At 48.9% G+C, this 26262-nt stretch overlaps 2 protein-coding genes across 2 annotated transcripts; both read left to right on the top strand.

Moving 5' to 3' along the window:
* The first annotated feature begins 1320 nt into the window (after nucleotides 1-1320).
* On the top strand, nucleotides 1321-8061 carry LOC137517900 (E3 ubiquitin/ISG15 ligase TRIM25-like). The gene is made up of 2 exons (XM_068234977.1): nucleotides 1321-2215; nucleotides 8006-8061. The coding sequence occupies exons 1-2, from the start codon at nucleotides 1321-1323 to the stop codon at nucleotides 8023-8025; spliced, it is 915 nt and encodes a 304-aa protein (XP_068091078.1). The 3' UTR covers nucleotides 8026-8061.
* Nucleotides 8062-16754: 8693 nt separating this feature from the next.
* LOC137517899 (E3 ubiquitin/ISG15 ligase TRIM25-like) lies at nucleotides 16755-19639 on the top strand. Its single transcript, XM_068234976.1, has one exon. The coding sequence runs from the start codon at nucleotides 16755-16757 to the stop codon at nucleotides 17976-17978; it is 1224 nt and encodes a 407-aa protein (XP_068091077.1). The 3' UTR covers nucleotides 17979-19639.
* The last annotated feature ends 6623 nt before the right edge of the window (nucleotides 19640-26262 follow it).

Genomic DNA, 26262 nt, shown 5'->3' with positions numbered 1-26262 from the left:
GATCTGGTCAAACCCGCAGGCGGGAACCGTATACGCAGGTGTGCCGCGGGCCGGTTCCTGACAAGGAGGAAGGGTAAGACTCTTTAGGATTCCCCCTCCCGAGGTAAATACCCCCTAAGGGCACTTTTCTTCCCTTCAGCTACACTTTAACCACTTGAGGACCGCAGGCTTACAACCCCATAGTGATCAGGCGATTATTTACAATTCAGCACTCTGCAGCTTTAAATGCTCGCTGCAGAGCCATACAACTTAGCAGACAAGTGTGTCTTACCTCCTTTTCTTGTCACTTACAGGCCTCCCTTGTTGTGGTGTCTGATCACTGCTGCGATCGTTAGTTTTTTTATGTAAAAAGGAGACTTTTTTTTTTTTAAATTACTATACAGTACTTAACCCTCCCTCCCCCCTCTAAATTGACCCTATGCAGCGATCGCATAGCTTATCCTTCTCTCATTGGCGGGATTTCAGTGGAAGCCGCTCGGAGGGACAGTTAAATGGCCCCTGTACAGTGCTGCACTAGATTGCATCGCTGTACAAATATAAAAAAAGTTTTTTTTAAATGTTTCATCACCATTAGCAGTGATGAAACAATGATCACGGAACTCCACTCTGTCACTCAGCGGTGATGCGATCCCCTTCAATCCCCGCCCCCTGCTCTTAACGCCTTTTAGCATTAGGCAGTCCTTTGGCTGCCACCTTCCTGATGCCGGCATTAGGTGGTCGGGAAGGGGTTCAAGGATACCCGCAGTGACATGATGAGATAGACATGGGTATGTACAGTGCCTAGCACACTAATAACTAGGCTGTGTTTCTTTTCTTCTTTCTCTGCCTGAAAGAGTTAAACATCAAAGGACCACTCCTTCGGATTGGTTTTGGTGACCTAGGAGTACTATTCCATTCCATCTTGTTGTATGTATGATTTTTCACTTGATATGTCGTATTCAGTATGTGGACTGCACAATCAGGCCTCTTAAAGTGAACCTGAGGTTAGAGGTATATGGAGGCTGCCATATTTATTTCCTTTTAAGCAATGTCAGTTGCCTGGCTGTCCTTCTGATCCTCTGCCTCTAATACTTTCAGCCATAGACCCTGAACAAGAATGCAGCAGATCAGGTGTTTCTGACATTATTGTCAGATCTGACAAGATTAGCTGCATGCTTGTTTCTGGTGTGATTCAGACACTACTGCAGCCCCTAAGTATGTTTTCCATACAGAGAGACTGGGAGGTTCTCTCCACCACACCCTGTACAGGAAATGTGAGACTCTGTCTAGTTTCTGCACTTCTCAGACTTTCACTCTCATTTCTCTCCTCTGCTGTCAGGAATGGCGTCTGCTGATCTGAGGAAGGAGCTGGACTGTTCCATCTGTCTGAGCATTTATACAGATCCTGTGAACCTGAGATGTGGACACAACTTCTGCCGGCTCTGTATAGATCAGGTGTTGGATACACAGGAGGGGGCTGGAGTTTATTCCTGTCCTGAATGCAGAGAAGAGTTTCAGGAACGGCCGGCACTGCAGAGGAACATAACATTGTGTAACATTGTGGAGAGTTTCCGCTCTGCTCAGCCAGATCAGGAAGAGACTGGAGTCTTCTGTACTTACTGTATTCACTCTCCTGTACTGGCTGTTATGTCCTGTCTGATGTGTGAAGCTTCTCTGTGTGACAATCACCTGAGAGTCCACAGCAAGTCACCAGAACACGTCTTGTGTGACCCCACCACTTCCCTGGAGAACAGGAAATGCTCCGTCCATAGAGAACTGTATAAATATTACTGCACTGTGGACTCCGCCTGTATCTGTGTGTCCTGCAGGCTGGATGGAGACCACCAGGGTCACAAGGTGGAGACGCTGGATGAGGCTTCTGAGAAGAAGAAGCAGCTACTAAGAAATGATCTGCAGGAACTGATCACTAAGACAGAGGAGACTGAGAAAGAAGTCCAGAGGCTGCAGGAGAACAAAAGAATAGTCCATGAAAAGTCATCTGGTGTAACAGAGAGAGTCACTGGCCTGTTTAGAGACCTCAGGAAACAGCTGGACGACCTGGAGAAGAGAGTCCTGAGAGAGGTCTCCAGGCAGGAGGAGCAGCTTTCTCTGGCATTGGCTGATTTCATTCAGCGGCTGGAAATAAAGAAGGCCGAGCTGTCCAGGAAGATGTGTCACATTGAGGAGCTGTGTAACATGACTGACCCACTGACTGTCTTACAGGAATCACACACAGGTGACTTGTGTGACACTGAGGAGGGGGATAAGGAGGACAGAGAGAGACATGATGGGCGGGATCTGGATGTGGCTCTCATCTCACACACATTACACACGGGGTTATCTGATATAATAGCCGGGGTAACTGGAGGCTGCATCATACAGGGAGCTACAGACATATTACTGGATATAAACACAGCTCATAATAATCTACATATATCAGATGACATGAAAATTGTATCCAGGTCAGATATCAGCCAGAATCGCCCAGAAACACCAGAGAGATTTCAGGGATACTGTCAGGTGATGAGCAGACAGAGTTTCTCCTCAGGGCGACATTACTGGGAAGTGGATGTCAGTAAATCAGAGAGGTGGCGTGTAGGAATGTGTTACCCCAGTATAGCCAGGAGAGGAGGGCAGTCATGGTTAAGGGGTAATAAGTCCTGGTGTTTGGGTAGGAAGAATAAGTGTTATGTGGGACATGACAGTAAAGGTATCCAGTTACCTGACAATGTCTCCAGTAACAGAGTCAGGATATATCTGGATTATGAGGCCGGGCGGCTGTCCTTTTATGATCTGTGTGTCCCGATCAGACACCTCCACACCTTCACTGCAAACTTTACTGAGCCCCTCCATGCTGCATTATGTGTAGGAAAAGGTTCTATAAAGATATGTGTGGAGAGAAGCAACCAGGAGATGTGATATAATCAGGGCCGGCCCGCTCATGAGGCAGGGTGAAACTTTTGCCTCAGGCGGCACATTTCTAGGGGCGGCATCCGCCCGTCAGTAGGTGCGGGGAGCCGGCCGCCGAGCTGGAGGGGTAGCGGGCAGGACGGGGTTATTGGGCCTAGCGGCGGGGAGGGGAGTCGGACCCCCCCTCCCTCGCCTGGGTCCCCCGATCTGCGCTCCCCTCCAGCCTTAAGGTGCGTACACACATGCGACTATAGTCGTTTGTAACGATCGTTCCCCGATCTTTACCAACGACGATCGTTACAAAAAACGAACCACCGACTATTAAGGCAAACGATGAACGAGCCAAATCGCTACAAAAGAAAGTTCTGTCTCAGCGGATTTTAACCAACGACGATCGTTTGCAAAAGTGGTACATCGTTGGAAACGGTCGTTCGTACTAGGCTTGACATGTGCATTTCACTATTTCTCTGTGAAACTTTTCAATTTTATGCGCAGGCGCAATAGTTGCTTTACGTGATGTAACGTTCGTTCTAACGATCAGATCGTTACACACCTTTTAAAACTATCTTTACTTAGGTCGTTCTTTCATCAATTAAAAGTTCGTTCGTCGTTCTCAACGAACGATCGTTGTCGCATGTGTGTACGTAGCATAAAATAGATCAGAAGCAGCCGCTACTCGTAAGAGGCACGGGCGGGGGGGACTCACCTCTTTCTCGTTCCAGCGTGCGCTCCACTGACGTCATTTCCTGTAACGCCTTCCACTTACAATACAGTGGGCGACGTTGAAGGAAGTGACGTCAGTGAAGCGCACGCTGGCCTGGAACGAGGAAGAGGTGAGTCCCCCCCCGCCCGTGCCTCTTACGAATAGCGGCTGCTTCTGATCTTTTTAAGGCTGGAGGGGAGCGCAAATCGGGGGACCCAGGCAAGGGTGGGTCCAACCCCCCTTCCCGCCGCTAGGCCCAATACCCCCTTCCTACCCGTTACCCCTCCAGCTCGGCGGCGGCGGCGCCCCCCAGCAATAATTTTTTCAAAATTTGCCTCAGGCGGCAAAAAGTCTAGGGCCGGCCCTGGATATAATGTAATGCTAATATAAACTTTATTCATTTATTCAAACTGCTGCATTAAAACAGGTGATATTACTGCATAGCAACCAGATTACCAGGAGATCTGAACATCTAGTTTTCTTTTTTCGTGTTTTGAATACTGAGGACAGGGGAAGCCTTTGTATATATTGCGGTCTGTGAGGCCATAGAGAGGATTTCTCACCACTTCCTGTCTCACATCTCACAGGAAGTCAGAGCAAAGTACAGGAACAAGTATCCCTAATTCCCTATATGCTCCTCTGAGCAGCAAATTACTTGTGCAGCAAGGTGAGTGTTTCTAGACCTGCGCTGGGCAAACTACAGGCTGTATTCATAAGCGCTATGATCCCGGCCTGCCGCTGGAGTGCCGGATTCCTCTCCCCCTCCCCTCCCTGCATAGATGCAAGTGGAGCAGTAATTACAGGGTTAACTGACCTAATCACCTCTTCTACCGCCAATGCCCATGGCAACAGCTATGTCATGTGACATGCAGACACGCACTGACAGTGAATCTCCTGATGCTGCTGTGGCCATGTAGATCGGTGCTGGATGCAGAGATTAGTTGAGTTAACCCTGTAATTACTGCCCTGCTTGCAACTCCACAAGGTGGGAGGGAGGCAGGAAGGAGAGGAAGAGAAATGCTGTCCACAGTCCACAGCCTGCAGTACTTAAAGGAGAACTGTAGTGAGAGGTATATGGAGGCTGCCATATTTATTTCCTTTTAAGCAATACCAGTTGCCTGGCTATTCAGCTAATCCTCTGCCTCTAATACTTTCAGCCATAGGCCCTGAACAAGCATGCAGCAGATCAGGTGTTTCTGACAAATTTAGACAGATATGACAAGATTAGCTGCATGCTTGTTTCTGGTGTGATTCAGACACTTCTTTAGGCAAATAGACCATCAGGGCTGCCAGGCAACTGGTATTGCTTAAAAGGAAATAAATATGGCAGCCTCCATATCCCTCTCACTACAGTTCTCCTTTAAAATTTGCCCACCACTGTTCTTGACAGGCTCACCGTGGCAGTACTCCAAAGTACAGTTGCCATGGTTACACAGAACAGTAAATTGATTTGCTGTCTGTATGTGGTAATTGTTAGCCGGCTGCAGAGTGAATGATAATGTTTAGTAACATTAAATTGCAGAGAGACTTGTGCAGCACTTCTCTATAGTTATGGTAATTTATAAGAAAAGTGGAATTTCCCGGTAAGGGAACATTTATAATGAGAGAGGGACAGAGGCTCCTGTAATATAGAAGATTGGTGAAGCTGAAGGGGGGATTCAGATTTGTCCTTCCATTCTAAATCACTGCCACACATTGGAGGCCTGAGGAGGACACAACATACAGATGTGCAGATTAGACTGTCAGATGCGTCTCTCATACAGGACGTCACACGAGTTTAGCCAGAGATATTTTATATGCATTTCATAGAATGTTCTATAGATAAACTTTTTGCAAAATATAAAAGTAAAATGCTGCTGCACCAGTTTATAGCTTCTCAGCGACCGAGAGCTGCCTGATCACTTCCCCACTCCTCCCGCCCATGTCTGAGATGTTATATGTATGTAATATAGCTTTAGTTTAATAACAGGATGAAGAAAGTAATACAAGCATACTTTTTGCTAAAAGAATAGGCAAGGTATTTGCGACACCAGTTTATAGCTCCTCCTCCTCTCCTCAGTGACTAACAGCTGCCTGCTCACTTCCCCACTCCTCCCACCCATGTCTAATGCCACACCTCCCTACTAGAGACTGACAACCATGATAGGCTATCAGGCAGCAGGGAGGTGTGGCTTCAGCTGACAGAGCAATCACTCTCCCTCCTGCATGTCCATGTGACTTTAAAGGTAGCCATACACTGGTCGATTTGCCATTCGATCGACCAGCTGACAGATCCCTATCTGATCGAATCTGATCAGAGAGGGATCGTATGGCTGCCTTTACTGCAAACAGATTGTGAATCGATTTCAGCCTGAAACCGATCACAATCTGTGGAGCCGCCGCTGCCGCCTGTCCCCCCCCCCCCCCCCCCACCGCGCATACATTACCTGATGCGGGCTTCCGGGCATCTTCTCCGCATCTTCTCAGCGCTGCACCCGCTCCATCCCGGCGCTTCCTGTGTCACTCCGTGACCAGGAAGTTCAAATAGAGCGTCCTCTATTTGAACTTCCTGGTCACTGCAGTGACAGGAAGCGCCGGGATGGAGCGGGTGCAGCGCGGAGAAGACGCGGAGAAGACGCCCGGGAGCCAGCGTCAGGTAATGTATACCTGATCGGATCGGCCGCCGCTAGCGACGCGCACCCTACCCGCAGGCGATCGACGGTAATTTCACGCACGGCGCGATCGACGGACCGATCCAATTTCGGGAGGATCGGCGGGTGCGTTTAGCGCGAACGATTGGCAGCAGATTCGATCCCAGGATCGAATCTGCTGTCGAAGCGGGCGCGAATCGGGCCAGTGTATGGCCACCTTAAAGGTGGAGTGTTTCAGTCTGACTGGGAGTGAGCAGGCAGCTGGAGGTCACTGAGGAGGAGATGAGGAGTTGGTGCAGCAAGTCATTTATACATCGATTTATGTATAATATAAGATAATGCTGTATGATATGTGTATAGAAGCTGCGGTGTCACCACGTCACATCTAGAGGCTGTTGTCTCCTTCTGGCCCAGAGCAGTTGTCACATCTCAGCTCTGTTCCTATTGCTTCAGCCACAACTTCATCACCGCTTATAGCTGCTACAGGTGACCATACACTGGCAGATGGCCGCCCGATGTGTCCAACAGACTGATCCCTCCCTGATAGAGATCTGATCATAGAGGAATCTGTTCCTGCCACACACTGCACAATCTATGGAACCGCCGCAGCAAGGCCTGCTGACACCCCCCCCCCCCCCCCAGGTCTCCCCATCTAATAGTGATCCCCTGCAGGGTGCTCATGGCAGAGCGCACTCACCTGTCTGATGGCCCCTCCCTCCCGTGTCCCTCCGCCTTCATCCCCACCAGAGCGTCCTCTGTGACCCCGCCGGGGCGCCTGTCCTCTGTGACCCCGCCGGGGCGCCTGTCCTCTGTGGCCCCGCAGGCGCGCCTGTCCTCTGTGACCCCGCCGGGGCACCTGTCCTCTGTGACCCCGCGGGGGCACCTGTCCTCTGTGACCCTGCTGGGGCGCCTGTCCTCTGTGACCCCGCCGGGACGCCTGTCCTCAGTGACCCCGCCGGGACGCCTGTCCTCTGTGACCCCGCCAGGGCGCCTGTCCTCTGTGATCCCGCTGGGGTGGTCCCTGTCCTCTGTGACCCTGCCGGGGCGCCTGACCTCTGTGACCCTGCCGGGGCGCCTGTCCTCTGTGACCCCGCCGGGGCGCCTGTCCTCTGTGACCCCGCCGGAGCGCCTGTCCTCTGTGACCCCGCCGGGGCGCCTGTCCTCTGTGACCCTGCTGGGGCGCCTGTCCTCTGTGACCCCGCCGGGGCGCCTGTCCTCTGTGACCCTGCTGGGGCGCCTGTCCTCTGTGACCCCGCCGGAGCGCCTGTCCTCTGTGACCCCGCCGGGGCACCTGTCCTCTGTGACCCTGCTGGTACGCCTGTCTTCTGTGACCCCGCCGGGGCGCCTGTCCTCTGTGACCCCGCCGGGGCGCCTGTCCTCTGTGACCGTGCCGGAATGGTCCCTGTCCTCTGTGACCCTGCGGTGTATAATTAGTCACATGGCATCCGACCAGTGGGGATGAAGACAGGGGCCTGGGGGGGAGGGGAGAAGTACTTTGCAGGGGCCCAGGTATCACTGTTTTTGGGGGGAGACCTGTGGGGTTTATCAGCCAACCTGTGAGGTCTATGCCCCCTCCCCTTTCCCCTGCCAGAGCAATAAATAATGTTGATTGATGTCAGACAGATATCGGTTAACATTATGATCATTTGGGGGATTTAATCATGGGGTCTGAATTGATCAGTGTATGGGCACCTGAACTGAGGTATAGAATGGCTTTCATACACAAGTTACACTTTTTTGTGTGGGATTTTTATTAGAAATTATCTTGTTTTATCATTTTCAGGGGCAAAAGAAGCAAAATGAAAACAAGAATACGCACCTTCTCAGATTGTACCTATTTATAATTGTAAAATAAATGGACTGTGTATAAAACTATGAATTTATTTTCTCCTGATTATCACAGCACATAAATCATGGAGCTGCTGCAATGTATGGTGATGGATTTAGAAATATTTTTCTGCTTTGTGTATGTGTTTTTCTATCTTGTAGGGGGTGTGGCCTGAACTGGGCATGGTCATAAAAGGTGTTAAAGGATACCCGAAGTGACATGTGACATGATGAGATAGACATGTGTATGTACAGTGCCTAGCACACAAATACCTATGCTGTGTTCCTTTTTTTCTTTCTCTGCCTGAAAGAGTTAAATATCAGGTATGCAAGTGGCTGACTGAGTCCTGACTTAGACAGGAAGTGACTACAGTGTGACCCTCACTGATAAGAAATTCCCCTTTTTATCTTTCTTGCTCTCAGAAGGCATTTTTTCTGCTAGAAAAGTGTTTTATAGTTGGAATTTCTTATCAGTGAGGGTCACACTGTAGTCACTTCCTGTCTGAGTTAGGGCTGAGTCAGCCACTTGCAAACCTGATATGTAACTCTTTCAGGCAGAGAAGGAAAAAAAGGAACACAGCATAGTTATTTGTGTGCTTGGCACTCTACATACACACGTCTATCTCATCATGTCACTTCGGGTATCCTTTAAACAATATTTTCATTTTTATTCCATGTGTTCCTCTTACCTGACCCAATTCTCATGAGTCTCCCTCCAGTGCTCCCATTATAGTGACTCCTATTTCTTTGGCCTCTATAATTTTCTTCTAAGGCCGGGTTCACCCTAAGATCAGAAAAACAGGGCAAAAATTGTACATTTTTTTCGATGCAACTGCGATTTGTGATGTTCGATCAATAGAAAGGCTATCGCATCGGCCCGCTGCCACAATTTAGCCTGCAGCATATAAATGCAAATTGCAAGCACTGCAGTGAGAATGATCCTATAGCAATAGATTTGTCACAGCAGATCGCCAGATCAGCAAAATGCAGAAATGCTCCCAAAAAGCACCCGAGTGTGAACCGCACCCGAGTGTGAACCCCTAATAGTGCTCCCCAATATAATCACCTTCAATCATGCTTCCAGTTTATGTGTCCATGTAGTTTCTACTATCCTAAATACAGTGACCTCATTATAAAGCAATCTTGATGATATTTTCTCCCACTTATAGTGTGGTCCCTTATAGTGCCCCCATCTGATGGTCCCCCACCTCCCCTGCAGGGTTTGGCAAGTGAAGCGTGTACCAGTATTACTATATATCACCTGTCTGCAGTCCAGTGTTGTATTGTGCTGCTCCCATCCTGAGACAAGTGGTGCTTGCTTCAAGCTCTAAACTTCGACCATGCCCCCCCCTCGAGCTTGAAGACGGCACCTTTGCGATTGAAGTTAGCAATCCATATCGTTTCCAACTTAGATTACTAATTTGCATTAATGCTAAGTGTTACACGAAGGGTTGTGAAGTTCTAAAGTGGATCCGAGGTGAACTTTTACTCATTGTATAATTATGTTCCTTTCCTATTGATTATAGAGCATTCCTCAAGCCAAATACTGTTTTGTTTTTGTTTTAATACTCTAATTCCCTCTAAACTAAATAAACCACACCCACAGGTTTTCAGAGAGCCTTGGCAGTAGCAAGGGCTTATGGGAGCTCAGTCTGAGCAGGAGGAGGTGTTTCTAGCCATTGATTTCAGAGGCAGAGGGGAGGAGGGGGGATTAGTTTTTTTTCACAGGCTTAGTGATCAAGATACAGATAAGCCTGCCTCTGTGTAATGTTTACAAACAACATGGCTGCTGTCATTGTATCACAGGAAGAAATAATCATTTTATATTAAAGCTGTTTGCAGCTGTATTTGCTGTGTAAACTATTTAAACTTTAGATAAGATATATAGACAAGTTACTTGTTAGGGCTCGTTTCCACTATAGCGAATCCGCATGCGGGCACTGCATGCGGATTCGCATACTTAATGTTAGTGGATGGGGCTGTTTCCACGTGTGCGGCGGCGGCGGCGTTTTTCGGTGCGGGGAAAATCTGCACGACAGGGTCGTGCAGATTCGCGTGCGGCAGGAATGCGGGCGAATCGCCGCTAATGTATTCAATAGGGAAATCGCATGCGGCTTTGTCATGCGGATTTCCCCGCGATTTCGCATGCGATTTCGCATGAAAGCCAATGGAACTTAACACAGGCAGTGACATGGTTAAATTCGCATGGCTCCTTGCCATGCGAAATCGCATGCGAAATCGCGGGTAAATCTGCATGCGGAAACGCAGCCGCATGCGATTTCTTCAGCGGTGGAATCCAGGCGATTCCGCACCGCTACAGTGGAAACGAGCCCTTATAGTTAGTTTTTCATCTCGGATCCGCTTTAAGCGAAGCTTCAACTTTACGTAAAACTTTGCGTCCGGATGTAACTAAGGAAATGCAGGTATATATATATATATAAACGAGGTCTATCATTGGACCGCAACAGGTGGGCGTGACTGGCGTACGTTACGCGCTGAACGCGCTCCATCCTCGCCTTCTGTCCCGTCCTCAGGATCCTCCTCCCCTGCACCAAGCCGTTTTTTAGGCCGGGGTCCACGCCAAAGCCGTTGCCGCCGCAGAGGACGCAATACAATCATCGTGCCGGCCGGAAACACCGGAGAGGCCGGTTCCACCCCACCACCATCACGGGAGTTGCCGGAACGCCGGGTGACACGCAGTCAACGCCGGTAGACGCCATAATGAATCTCTCTCGATGCGGAGTTGACCCAGGATGAGGTACGTGTCCTGAATAAGGGGTTGGGGTTTGCCCCTAGGGCCACTATGGACACCTTTATGCTGAAACAAGATGTCTATAGACTTTTTAGACAAGTGAGACTCAAGGCCCATTTTCTACTACGTCCTGGTGTCACCAAGACTGTTCCCAGCTACATTTTAAACAGTAAACGTTTCAATTTATTCTCTAAGAGTCGCTTTATACCCCCCACTACCTTTGCAGGGGTGGAAATGTTTATTGATAAAACTACAAAGGACATTGAACGTTTATTGCACTCGTAAAGACTATACCTGTAACAATTTAACTGCTGGTGAAAGAAATGCATTGCAGGATTTGAAAAAACCGAGAGACATTGTTTTGAAACCTGCTGATAAGGGCGGGGCCCTGGTAGTCATGAATACCAGGGATTATGAAGCAGAAATTTTGTCACAACTTGCTGACACAAACGTTTATAGCAAACTACCAGGTGACCCCGCCCCTCGGCTCAAAACCATGTTAAGAGCCATCTTTTGACAAAGCTGTATCTAGTCAGGTGATTGCAAGGGATTTAAAGGGATAATGTAGGGGGGGGGTCGGGGGAAAATGAGTTGAAGTTACCCGGGGCTTCTAATGGTCCCCCGCAGACTTTAAAGTCAGAAAACCACTGCGCCTGCATTGCCGTGTCCTCGCTCCCGCTGATGTCACCAGGAGTGTATTGCACAAGTCCAGTATGGTCTTTGGTCTGCGCAGTATGCTCCTGGTGCCACCAGCGGGAGCGATGACACGCCAATGCAGGCGCAGTGGTTTTCTGACTTTAAAGTCAGAAATTCCAGAAGTGAACTGGAGGCGGGGCCGGAGCATCGGTGAGTGGCTGCGCGGGCACAGGATGTCTGCGGGGGACCATTAGAAGCCCCGGGTAACTTCAACTCATTTTCCCCCGACCCCCCCTACAGTATCCCTTTAAGTGATTACTTATTTGTACAACACCCTATTGTACCTATACTATATACTTTGTCAAAAGTACATAAACATCCCACACAACTCCCTGGCCGACCGATAGTGGCAGGCATAGGATCTGTGTTTACACCCTGTGCCACCCTATTGGATCGAGTACTGTCCCCCTTGGTCAAATAAACACGGTCTTATCTCAGGGATACTACTGATTTCCTCCACAAGGTGTCCAATTTAACTTTGAATCCTGCTGCGCAAATCTGGTTGGTCAGTTGGGACGTTCGCTCCCTATACACATCAATCCCTCAAACCTCAAACGGAGGGGATCAAGGCATGTATTGATCTTGTCAGAACAAGTGGTGAATACACTGAACAACAGATTTGTTTTTTGAAACTCTTCTCCATTTTGTTCTTGACAATAATTACTTTTTATTTAAAGAGGACTTTTTTCTCCAAAGACGCGGTACAGCTATGGGATCCAATGTCGCTCCGTCGTTTGCAGGTGCTTTTATGCACCAATTTGAAAGCATATATGTCTACAACAATGTGGCATTCGCCACACATTGCGGCGTGTGGTGGCGCTACATTGATGACGTTTTTGCCGTTTGGCGGGGTGACATTGGATCCCTACTGACCTTTCATGATGACCGCAACCGGTCACATACGAACATCAAATTTGATGTGATATATGACAAATTGGAGATACATTTCCTCAATACCACTATCAAATTACAGAACAATGCCTTGGTCTGAGATTTTTATCAAAAGCCCACTGACCGAAACCAACTTCTCCGCTATTAGAGCTTTCACCCTCCTGCTGACTTAGATTGCCTGACCTAACTGTGTATATGGACCAGGAACGATTGGATACAGATAATATGGACTATGGACTCTATTGCTTTACAGCTAAGTGTGATGCAAACACTTCCTGGTTGTTACTGGGCATGGTCCCACATTACCATATTACCATTTCCTGTCTGTTTGGTATATATTGACCTTTTTCATTTCATTATGTGTTGGTATTGAGAAAGGTCGGGGACGACCGAAACTGTCTGCCTTGCCTGTATATACTGTGATTGCTCTAATAAAAAAAGAGCTGTGTGCTGCAACCCCACGTCTGTTTTTCTATATTATACTAGGCACCCCTGGCTGCGTGCACACCCACCCACTAAGGGACTACTGTGACAGCTGCTGACCTCCACTCGACTATATACACACACACATATATATATATATACACAGTGGGTTGCAAAAGTATTCGGCCCCCTTGAAGTTTTCCACATTTTGTCATATTACTGCCACAAACATGAATTGGAATTTCACATGAAAGACCAACACAAAGTGGTGTACACATGAGAAGTGGAACGAAAATCATACGTGATTCCAAACATTTTTTACAAATAAATAACTGCAAAGTGGTGTGTGCATAATTATTTGGCCCCCATTGATCTGAGTGCAGTCAGTTGCCTATAGACATTGCCTGATGAGTGCTAATGACTAAATAGAGTGCACCTGTGTGTAATCTAATGTCAGTACAAATACAGCTGCTCGGTGAGGGCCTCAGAGGTTGTCTAAGAGAATATTGGGAGCAACAACACCGTGAAGTCCAAAGAACACACAAGACAGGTCCAAGACAGGTCAGGGATCAAGTTATTGAGAAATTTAAAGCAGGCTTAGGCTACAAAAAGATTTCCAAAGCCTTGAACATCCCAAGGAGCACCGTTCAAGCGATCATTCAGAAATGGAAGGAGTATGGCACAACTGTAAACCTGTAACGATTGGGTGCTGCAACTCAGACGTCTGATTATTGGGTGATCTGCAGTATCACCAATAATGCAGACACTATACCTGATTATGTGGTGATCTGCAGAATCACCAATAATGCAAGTATAACTCACAAGGTACTGTGTGATAGTGATTGGTGCAACAGTAAACAAAGAGGAGCTGGGAGGCCTAGCAGCACTGTACTTAATAGTTTGACGGAACCTTACCAGAGGAGCTGGCAAGGTATTGTCAGAAGATGTGCCTGTATAATTTAACCAGACCTTTCCAGTGGGGCTGGTCAGGGACTACAGTGCACATGTGAGTTAATTCAATTACGGCATAATTCATTGCGTGCGATATTCTTTGCGTGCAGTGTGTAATTTAGTTTCCTGCTGTTTTCAATTGGACTATTTAGTGTGTGTGTACAAATAAGGGTTTTTTTGAGGGGGGGGGGGGGGGGGGGGGTTTGTTCTACGCTGATCGGGTGCAAAGTTTCAAGTGGGTCGCGTGATGTGTGCAGTTATAACGCGTGATCTGCATTCCGTTCATGTGATCTTGTGAGAGAACGCGGAAAAGCCGCCGCGTGTGCTGTTGAGGAGGTGGCTGTTTCCGCGTCCGATGCGGCGGTTTGCACGCGGAGGCGTGCGGCTGGTAACAGGGCAGAACGCGGAAAAGCCACCGCATGTAACAACAGTAGGGTGGCTGCTTCCGCGTCCAGCGCGGCGGTTTGCACGCGGCAGCGTGTGTCTGGTGTGGCTGGGTCTGTTAGTGCACACAGGCTTAGGAATACACGCGCGCGCGCTGAGAGGCAGAACTCTTATACTTGGCAAGGAGAGGTCAGCTGATCACGCCGATCAGCTGACTCCAGAGCAGGTTACTATTGGTTGATCAATTAGGGGTAGTGCCGGTGAGCACTACTCCATATTTAGTTACTGCTGGCCAGTCTCAAGTTGTCTGCCGTTGCGATCACTACGTGGAAGCAATCAGACCTTAGTCAGATCCTACAGTGTTTGAACCAGGAGGACCTAGGAATTCACACTGAGCCAGTTCACTTGAATTGTTATTCTGTTTATGCTTAGACTAGTTCCAGGGAGTAGAGACCACGGACCTCACACCCAGACTAGGGAACTTGCATTATCATCTGTGTTATACTCCAGTCTAGTTCCAGGGTGCTGAGACCACGGACCTCGCACCCAAGATTAGGGAACTGTATTATCATCTGTGTTATACTCCAGACTAGTTCCAGGGTGTAGAGACCACGGGCCTCACACCCAGACTAGGGAACTTGCATTATCATCTGTGTTCTACTCCAGACTAGTTCCGGGGTGCTGAGACCACGGACCTCACACCCAAGACTAGGGAATTTGTGCGATCATTCTGTTATACATCAGACTAGTTCCAGGGTGTAGAGACCAAGGACCTCACACCCAGACTAGGCATTGTTTGATATCTGTTATGACTTTCTGCTTTCCTGACTATCCCTCTGATCTCTGATTCTGTACCTCGCATATCTGATACTCTGTTGCCAACCCTGCTAGCCTTGGATACCGAATCAGCCTTCTGTCTATGTACTTTATCTGACCGTGTGTTGCCGACCTGGCTTGCCCAACCTCAATAATCAGGTATATATCTGCATTCTTGGTGATACTGCAGATCACCAATAATCAGATTCTCTCTGCGTGCTGACACCAATCGTTACAGATCTGCAGTGATATCATGTGATACTGATGCTTATCATGTGATTTCCCGCCTTTGTGTGCGAAGTCATTAGTTATCACGCGCAAAAGCGCTTATATCGAGCCCTTGGTGTGCACCAGCCCTCACACTGTTAATGGTAGGGTTCTCAAACTGCACAGTTGGTCACTGGGTGACTGAGATTAATATTCAAATTTCATGATGATCGCACCACATTAAAAGCTACCAAGACGTTGTCAGGTGCCGCAGGATAGCGGCTTTTGGGCACCCACAATGCCCGATATATAGCGAATATTTCCAAATTTCTGCTCTGGTGCCCAAAGGCCCTATTTTGTATAGGCGCTCAGGGCGGGGCCCATTTAGTCAATTTGCTGCATGCGCCTTTTTTCTGCTCCACTCAATGTGATCATTTTTGCTGGTGGGCATGGCCAACTGTACTATAACAGAAACCCAAAAGGGCCCAGAGTTTTTTCCCAAAACATAGGCAAAGTGACTCTAAAGGCGATTAGACAACAACTTTTCCCTCCAAAACCACACATACTGTATAAGGCAGCATTGAATTTACTGTACTCTTCATACACACAGCAATGTTACCTCTGTTTAGTGAATATACCCCAATGTGCTTGTCTGTCACTTATTTGTCAGTACTGTTTAATGACCTAGTGTGGGGGTCGAATTCCTCAGGAGGGGCATTACAGTCAAGTCTTGCTCAGGGCCGGCCCTGCCCATGTCTATACTAATCTCCCCCAATGTAACTTATCCTACAATCTGTGCAATGCCCAATGGCCATAATCTGCCATAGTTCAGGGAAGTGTATGGGGAATAATCCCCCATGTCCAGGGAAAGGGATCCATAGTAAGGCAGCCTGGAGGTGGAGGAGAGGCCTGGCCTGACATGTGTTGTGGTTCTCCACTGCTTCTTCAGGGTCCAAAATCCACTGATTGCAGCAGGCTGGCATCTGCTGCTTCTACTAAGAATACTTTGGAATAGCTGTGCTGAGTATTAGGTCAGCAAGCTGAATTAATTTTTGCTGTTATGCTGGGCATACACGGCGAGCTAGAAGCTTATCAATCGAGCCGCTGATGGCTCGATTGACAATTTCCGACGTGTCCGATCACGCGGCGGATCGATTCCACGCTCGATCCCCGCGGGCGGACAATAGCAGGGGAATCGAGCGGAGATAAGAAAGCGCCCGTGTGGACGAGTGGGAATCGATCTGGACGGCCGCGGGGATGAGCGGGGATGCGCTGGGACGCGGCGAGAGTCGATTCGGCGGCTAATCGACTTGTGTATGCCCAGCATAAGTCCCTGCAGGAGCTGAACTGAGTTATCTTGTTTCAGTAAAGGCATATTTGCTTTAAGACACCAGAATCACATTTTTAAAGGCATTTCAGGAGAATCTATAACATTAGGACATTTTCTGTTCTAGTATAAGTGTGTTTGTCCTACAGAGAGGCTGGGAGGTCATCTCCACCACACCCTGTACAGGAAATGTGAGACTCCCTCTAGTTTCTGCACTTCTCAGACTTTCACTCTCATTTCTCTCCTCTGCTGTCAGGAATGGCGTCTGCTGATCTGAGGAAGGAGCTGGACTGTTCCATCTGTCTGACCATTTATACAGATCCTGTGACCCTGAGATGTGGACACAACTTCTGCCGACTCTGTATAGATCAGGTGTTGGATACACAGGAGGGGGCTGGAGTTTATTCCTGTCCTGACTGCAGAGAAGAGTTTCAGGAACGGCCGGCACTGCAGAGGAACATAACATTGTGTAACATTGTGGAGAGTTTCCGCTCTGCTCAGCCAGATCAGGAAGAGACTGGAGTCTTCTGTACTTACTGTATTCACTCTCCTGTACCGGCTGTTATGTCCTGTCTGATGTGTGAAGCTTCTCTGTGTGACAATCACCTGAGAGTCCACAGCAAGTCACCAGAACACGTCTTGTGTGACCCCACCACTTCTCTGGAGAACAGGAAATGCTCCGTCCATAAGAAGATATTGGAGTATTACTGCCTTGCAGATGCTGCCTGTATCTGTGGGTCCTGCAGTTTGGCCGGAGACCACCAGGGTCACAATGTGGAGATGCTGGATGAGGCCTCAGAGAAGAAGAAGCAGAAACTAAGAAATGATCTGCAGGAACTGATCACTAAGACAGAGGAGGCTGAGAAAGAAGTCCAGAGTCTGCAGGAGAACAAAAGAAAAGTCCATGAAAAGTCATCTGGTGTAACAGAGAGAGTCACTGGCCTGTTTAGAGACCTCAGGAGACAGCTGGACGACCTAGAGAAGAGAGTCCTGAGAGAGGTCTCCAGGCAGGAGGAGCAGCTTTCTCTGGCATTGGCTGATTTCATTCAGCAGCTGGAAATAAAGAAGGCCGAGCTGTCCAGGAAGATGTGTCACATTGAGGAGCTGTGTAACATGACTGACCCACTGACTGTCTTACAGGAATCACACACAGGTGACTTGTGTGACACTGAGGAGGGGGATAAGGAGGACAGAGAGAGACATGATGGGCGGGATCTGGATGTGGCTCTCATCTCACACACATTATACACAGGGTTATCTGATATAATAGCAGGGGTAACTGGAGGCTGCATCATACAGGAGGCTACAGACATATCACTGGATATAAACACAGCTTGTAATGGTCTACATATATCAGATGACATGAAAATTATTTCCAGCTCCCGTATCAGCCAGAATCGCCCAGAAACACCAGAGAGATTTGAGAGTTGCAGTCAGGTGATAAGCAGACAGAGTTTCTCCTCAGGGCGACATTACTGGTAAGTGGATGTCAGTAAAACAGAGTGGTGGGGTGTAGGAATGTATTACCCCATTATAGACAGGGGAGAATGGCAGTCAATGCTTGGAAATAATAACAAGTCCTGGTGTCTGTTCAGGTGTAAGGAACAGTGTTATGTGCACCATGACAGTAAAGGTAATCTGGTACCTGACGTCTCCAGTAATAGAGTCAGGATATATCTGGATTATGAGGCGGGGCAGTTGTCCTTTTATGATCTGTATGTCCCGATCAGACACCTCCACACCTTCACTGCTACATTCACTGAGCCCCTCCATGCTGCATTATGGGTAGGAAAAGGTTCTATAAAGATATGTGGGAAGAGAAGCAAGCAGGAGATGTGAGATAATATAATGTAGGGCTGCTAATATACGCTTTATTTGTTTATTCAAATGGCTCTATTAAAAACAGGCAAGGTATTTGCGACACCAGTTTATAGCTCCTCCTCCCCTCCTCAGTGACTAACAGCTGCCTGCTCACTTCCCCACTTCTCCCACCCATGTCTAACGCCACACCTCCCTGCTAGAGACTGACATCCATGAGAGGTTATCAGGCAGTAGAGATGGCCCGAACCTCCGATTTTCGGTTCGCAACTTCCGCAAAGGTTCGCGAACTTGCGAACTTTTGCGAACTGCAATAGGCTTCAATGGGGAGGCGAACTTTGAAAACTAGAAACACTTATGCTGGCCAGAAAAGTGATGGAAAAGATGTTTCAAGGGGTCTAACACCTGGAGGGGGGCATAGCGGAGTGAGATACATGCCAAAAGTCCCGGGGAAAATTACGGATTTGATGCACAGCAGCGTTTTAAGGGCAGAAATCACATTGCATGGTAATTGGAGGCCTAAAGTGCTTTTAAACATCCTGCATGGGTATACATCAATCAGGTAGTGTAATTAGTGTACTGCTTCACACTTACAGACCAAACTCACTGTGTAATGCACCGCAAACAGCTGTTTGTGTAGTGGCGGCCGTGCTGGACTACTACGCACCATGGCCAGAGTGCAGGCAATAGCAGTTTTCAAGCCCATATGGTCACCGGGCTGAGGTAGCTCAATGACAGAACAACAGTACAGTGAAGTGCAGTGACTGTTGGTATTAAATATCACACTGCATGCACTCCCGTAGGTAAGTGGGTGTAATGAACAACAGGTAGGTATATGCAGTGATGGGTATTACAAATGTGCACCTGTCGCACACACGTACCGTGAACAGGTGCAATGACTGGTGGTATTAACAATGTGTGCACTCACGTAGGTAGGTAGGTAGGTAGGTGCACTGAACAGTGAACAGGTGCAGTAATTGGGATTACAAATGTGCAGCTGCCGGTCACACACACAGGTAGTCACTCACTGAATGTGCTCGGCCTGGCAGTGGCACAGTAGGAATTACCACCAAGGGGCCAAAGGCCAGCTGCGACTGACTGACAGGGCTGTATCTAATGCAAGTGGGCCACACAAAAAAAAAAAAATTAGATCACAAGAACAAGATTAGCTCTCCAAAGAGCTGTTGAGGGGTGCTTTTTTAGCAATAAGAATCAGCTATGAGCAAGCTAAGAAGCCTACAAGAGCCTAACTAAGCTTTCCCTATGAGAGTCTGACTGCAGCAGCAGCTGCACCTGTCTCTTCACTAATTACTGCAGGCACATGAGTGAGTGAAAAGCCTGACTCTGCCTGCCATTTATAAGGGGGGGGGGGGGGGGCTCCAGGAGGGAGTGTAGCCTAATTGGCTACAATGTGCCTGCTGACTGTGATGTAGAGGGTCAAAGTTGACCCTAATGATGCACTATGGGGGCGAATCGAACTTCCAGAAAAGTTTGCGGTTTGCCGCGATCGCGAACCACCGAAGTTCCATGGGAACCGTTCGCCGGCAAACCGTTCGGCCCATCTCCATCAGGCAGTAGGGAGGTGTGGCTTCAGCTGATAGAGCAATCACTCTCCCTCCTACATGTCCATGTGACTAAAGGGGGGGTGTTTCAGTCTGACTGGGAGTGAGCAGGCAGCTGGAGGTCACTGAGGAGGAGATGAAGATCTATGAGTTGGTGCAGCAAGTCATTTATACATCGATTTATGTATAATATAAGATAATGCTGTATGATGTGTATAGAAGCTGCAGAGTCACCACGTCACATCTAGAGGCTGTTGTCACCTTCTGGCCCAGAGCAGTTGTCACATTTCAGCTCTGTCCCTATTGCTTCAGCCACAACTTCATCACCGCTTCTAGCTGCTACAGGTGGCCATACACTGGCAGATGGCTGCCCGACGTGTCCAACAGACAGATCCCTCCCTGATAGAGATCTGAATATAGAGGGATCTGTTCCTGCCACACACTGCAGCTGACGCACCCCCGCGTTCTCTCCATCTAATAGTGATCCCCTGCAGGGTCCCCTGCAGGGTGCTCACAGCAGAGCACACTCATCTATCTGCTGGCCCCTCCCATGTCCTTCTGCCTTTTTCCCTGCCGGAGTGCCTGTCCTCTGTGACCCCGCCTGTCCTCTCTGACCCGCCGGGGTACCTGTCCTCTGTAACCCTGTTGGGGGGGGCCTGTCCTCTGTGACCCCGCCTGTCCTCTCTGACCCGCCGGGGCACCTGTCCTCTGTAACCCTGTTGGGGGGGCCTGTCCTCTGTGACCCGCCGGGGCACTTGTCCTCTGTGACCCACCGGGGGGGCTGTCCTCTGTGACTCCCCCGGAGTGCATGTCCTCTGTGACCCCGCGGTGTGTAATTAGTCTCACTACATACCCTCTAATCATAGAGAACAGGCGGCCAATGGAGATGAAGACAGAGCACTCTGCATGGGCCCGGGGATCACCATTGTGAGGTAGACCTTTGTGGTTCATCAGCCAACCATAGATGCTCCCCCTCCTGGCCAGAGCAATCAATAATTTTTATTGATGCCAGATGGGTATTGTTCAAAATACGACTATTTGGGGGATTTAATCGTGGTGTCTCAATGTACCAGGAGATTGATGAGTGTATGGGCACCTCACCAATGCTATAGAATGGTTTTTCTACACAAGTTACAGTTTCTTTGTGTGGGATTTTTTTCTTTCAAAGATTTTTATTGAAACATTGAAAAAACATTCCAGAACAATGGAACACATATTGAGAGTTACATCAAAGCAGTAAACTGAATTGTCTTGACAAATAGAGAAAATTAAATCAAGGAATCCTGTATCGCAGGGTAGTAAAGGACACGGGAGCAAGTATAGAGGGAATGAGGTTCAATCTAAATAGATTTATGAGAAAAGTTGGGCATCGTAGGTAATGGAGTGTTCCAATCCTGGCTAGGGTCTGTACCTATTCAGTAAGGAGTTCAAGGCAAGACTCCCCAACACTGCAGGGAGGCCTCTTGAACGCGTCCCAGTGGCTGCAGCTCTTGAGCGCTTTGCCTCCGACAGGAGAAAAGCACTATACAAATGTTCGGATTATTATTATTAATCAATCTCAAATGAGAACAGTTAAGTATCCTACACAGACTGAATAGGTGGATGTGTAATGTCTGATTTTTTTTGAGGTAATTGAGATCATAAGGCCCGGTTCACACTTGTGTTAAAGTGGCAAACGGAACCGTGAAAATGGATCTGATTACCGGTCGATCTGATCCTTTGGCACTCCGTTTCTGTTCCGTTGCCTCCGTTCCGTTTCCCCACATCCCCCCCAGAACCCCACCCCCAAAGTGAATTTTGCGCTTTAGAAAAGTCAGTTACTTCACTAGTGTAAAGAAATGTTGTTTTTTTCATTGCCCCCAATGCAGGGCTTCATCCTCTGGAAAAATAGCTGCAGTAGGAAGCTTGCGGATTGTGCGGAACGGATCAGTTTGAACGAACGGATGTGAACGGATCCATAGGTTGACATTGGATCCATTTACATCCGATAGGATACGTTCCGATCCGCAAATGTACCGTTTTTTAACGCTTGTGTGAACCGGGCCTAAGTGGGAACCCAGGGGGGGAATTTAACCAAACATACCACATTTCCATGAAGGAAGTCAATATCGTTTATAAAGTAGCTAGTCAAATATTCGTTTAGACATACTGTATATGGTTTACTTTTGAGACAATTGAATTCCAATCAACATCTTCAAAAAACCATTTGGCTGCTATGAAAATTCTGGTGGCTGCTAAAAATGTACGAAGTAATTTATTCTTTAAAGAAAACCTGTAGTGAAAAAAGTTTCCCTGGGGGTACTCACCTCAGTAGGGGGAAGCCTCTGGACCCTATCGAGGCTTCCCCCGTCCTCCTGTGTCCCACGGCGGCCTTGCTGCAGCCCCCGGAACGCACAGGCGTGCAATATTTACCTTTTTTGGCTCCAGCGGGGGCGCTGTTGCGGCTCTTCTGACAGAGATAGGCGAAAACAGCCGATCTCCGTCGGGTCCGCTGTACTCCGCAGGTGCAGGAGACTTGCGCCTGTGCAGTAGAGCGGCCCAACGGAGATCGGCTATTTTGCGTCTATCTCTTTCAGAAGAGCGGATACTGCGCCTGCGCTGGAGCCCAGGAGGTAAATATTTACATCGCTGCCCCCGGAGGATTTTCACCACCGCCGTGGGACCGAGGAGGATGGGGAAGTCTCAATAGGATCCGGAGACTCCCCTTACCCGAGGTAAGTACCCCCCCCCCCCCCCACGGAGGTTTTTTCATTACAGATTTTTTTTAAGTGATTTAGATAGGGAATAATTTAACTGAATGTCCTGAAGACAAAAAGGGACCAAATGGAACAATATAAGACATTTAAGGTGCAGTTCAGGTCATTCAGCATCATGACCAGCACCTAGAGTGTTCCATCTAGATTGCAAGCCTTCGGGCAGGGCCCTCCTCCTTATGTCTCCTATCTGTTCACACACCTCCATCACCGTACACCCATCCTATGGATCTGAGTGAACTCTTGAGTAAACTCGGCTTGCCTTATCTCCACGCTCCTATCCAGTGACTGACTAAGCATTACCTTGTATTCATACTGTGCTGCCTGATCTGGTTTGCATGTATTCCTGATTTGTCTTATTGCTGTATGTCACCCCTAAATATTGTCTGTAACCTAAACTAATGTCCAGCACTGCGTAATATGTTGGCGCTTTATAAATACAATAAATAAAAAATAAATAATGATCCATACTGTGGCCAATCTAAGCTTTAATGCAAAATATATTAAACCTGACCATGATTAGGCCTTGTATCCAACCAGTCTGAAGTCTCCCTAGGGGTTGAAAAGAAAACTGTACAGCTACCATCCACCACTCGTAACGGAGCTGGATATTGGGATACAAAGAGAAGCAAAAAAAGCACATAGAAACAGCACTACACTATAAATCAGTGGTCCCCAACCTTTTTTGACCCAATGACCGCATCAGCATCAGGAAATTTTTCCAAGGACCGGGCAGATGCGTGGGATGGTGGGGTTATTGCACCGGGGGTTGCGAGCTTGTTCTACAGGCAGGGTCATTACATAAAAAAGTCCTGGAACACCAGCCCTCCCCAACCACTATCTTCATCACCCTCAGCACTTTGGAAGAGTACATTTGGTGTGTCAGGTGGTGTGAAGGGGGATTCTGCCTAGGCTTCCTTATCTACTGGCACAGTCATTTCCTACCCTCATCTGCCTCCCCTCACTTGTACCCCTTCCATCCTCCCCACAGCCCCTTTACCCTCCTCCCCGCACTCGATTCACCCATTCCTCCTCCCTACACCCACTTCCCTCCTCCCCACACTCACTTTTACCCTTCCAATCTTCTTCTCACCCCAGCTTCCAAGCATCAGCTGCTCTCCTCAGTGCAGACTGAACTCTGTGGCTGGCAAGAGACCAGAGCGTCCCAGTCGTCCTCACTGCTGCCACCTGGTGTCCGGACAGACAGAAAGCATGCTGCATTACAAATAACAGACACCAGGTGGCTGCATTAACCGTGGCTGCAGACGGCTCTTCTCTATAGCTTCCGGCAAACTTCAGTGACACTTCTCTCTGCACTGTGATGAGTCATGATAGACTGCACGGCCCAGCTCAGAGCAGCCTGCGGCCCACCAGTGGGACACGGCCCAGGAGTTGGGGACCCCTGAATAGTTAATGAAAATATAACAAACTTTTATTACACATATACTCTCATTCAAAGGTTTGGTAAAAACAATTAAAGGGAAGGTTCACGGTCCACTACAAAAAAATAAAAAAATGCTAATCCACTTACCTGGGGCTTCCTCCAGCCCATGGCAGGCAGGACGTGCCCTCGACGCCGCTCAGGAGGCTCCCGGTCTTCTTCGGTGGCGCACCTGACCTGGCCAGGCCGGCTTCCAGGCCGGGCTCTTCTGCGCTCCAAAATGCGTCTCACGCGTGTGCGCTGACATCATCGGACGTCCTCCGGGCTGTACTGCGCAGGCGCAGTAGTGCTGCGCCTGCGCAGTACAGCCCGGAGGACGTCCGATGACGTCAGCGCGCACCAGTGAGATGCATTTTGGAGCGCAGAAGAGCCCGACCTGGAAGCCGGCCTGGCATGCCGGTTAGTTGAGACCAGGGGTGCTCGGATACCCCTTTTTAAAATCCGAATTGATTCGGATCCGGATACCCAGATATCCTGATTGAATATCCGAATCTGAATTTTGCGGATATCGGATATCGGAACCTAATATCCGGGATATCCGGGCGGATTCGGATATCCGGATAGAAAACCTGAAGTGGCCTTTAAATTGCTTCCAAAACGTTTTTTAAGGTAAATGATGCATGTAATGTAGCATCATGGTTTTTTAAAGGGAAACACTAATTTAAAGTGAACCTAAAGTCAAAGGAAAAAAACGAGATTTACTCACCTGGGGCTTCCCTTAGCCCCCTGCAGCCGATCGGTGCCCTCGCAGCCCCGCTCAGATGCTCCTGCACCCGCCGGCGAACACTTCCGGTTTGGCCGTCACCGGCCGACAGGCATGGGAACGCGAGTGATTCTTTGCGTTCCCAGCCTGTATATCGCCCCCTATGCTGCTATTGCGGCCAGGAGGTCGCAATAGCAGCATAGGGGGCGATATACAGGCTGGGAACGCGAAGAATCACTCGCGTTCCCAAACCGGAAGTGTTCGCCGGCGGGTCCTGGAGCGTCAGAGCGGGGCTGCGAGGCCACCGATCGGCTGCAGGGGGCTGAGGGAAGCCCCAGGTGAGTAAATGTCATTTTTTTCCTTTGACTTTAGGTTCACTTTAATATGTGGGGAGTTAAAATACAAAACAAAAAAGCAAAAAAAAGGGCTGTACATTAACATCAGGCCTAGATTACAGACAGCGGTCGTGCAGCCCACATTGAGTCCAAAGTTCAACCGCACAACTGGGACATGACAGTTTTTAGCCCAGACACCTTGAAAAACTACGTAGCAATTGTGTTTTGGGTTAAATATAGGTAGTATCAACAGCAGCAGTGGCCTGTGGCACCCTGGCGGTGGGAGAAGCACAGGCAGCAGGAGCAGGGCAATGCAACAGCAGCAGCAGGTGTAACGTGTGCCAGGCCCAGCAGCATGCCGCACGTGGCACATGTACGTGGCACGTAGCGTTGGTACCATGGCTGTAAATAAATTGTGAACCAGACAGCTTAGTTAGTCATAGTTAACAATCAGGAGGAGCAGGAGGTTGTGGTGGTGGTAAAGGGTGGTAAGGCAGACATAGTGATCCCCAGCCACTTCATACAGGTACTTGTACTTTATTAAAATCGGGGTTGGACTTTAAAGCAAATCAGCACGGAGTGACAGACAGCAGAGGAGAAGACACTAGTGCACACTAAATGTCTAACTACACAATAACACAGTAATCCTATTCCCTAACCTATATTGTGGCTAATAGCAGGCCGCAGCAGGCCTGGTCTCTGTGCACAGCACACACAGACACATGACTTAACCTCCTTGCCGGTTATCCCGAACTCAGTTCGGGGTAACCTGCGCAGGAGGATTTCTCAGGCCCCGCTGGGCCGATTTGCACAATTTTTTTTCCCTACACGCAGCTAGCACTTTGCTAGCTGCGTGTAGTAGCCGATCGCCGCCGCTCGCCGCCGATTCGCCGCTACCCGCCGCGCCGAGCCGCCCCCCCCCCCGCCCCAGACCCCTGCGCAGCCTGGCCAATCAGTGCCAGGCAGCGCTAAGGGGCGGATCGGGGTTCCCTCTGACGTCACGACGTCTATGACGTCGGTGACGTCATCCTGCCCGGTCGCAAGCCCTGCAGGAAATCCCGTTCTCAACGGGATTCCCTGCATACTCTGATCGCCGAAGGCGATCGGAGTGGGTGGGGGGATGCCGCCGCTTAGCGGCTATCATGTAGCGAGCC

The sequence above is a fragment of the Hyperolius riggenbachi genome, chromosome 5 (assembly GCF_040937935.1).
Source record: "Hyperolius riggenbachi isolate aHypRig1 chromosome 5, aHypRig1.pri, whole genome shotgun sequence".
NCBI classification, from domain to species: domain Eukaryota; kingdom Metazoa; phylum Chordata; class Amphibia; order Anura; family Hyperoliidae; genus Hyperolius; species Hyperolius riggenbachi.
The sequence above is the reverse complement of the archived record's forward strand: the minus strand, read 5'-3'. Positions and strand labels throughout refer to the sequence as shown.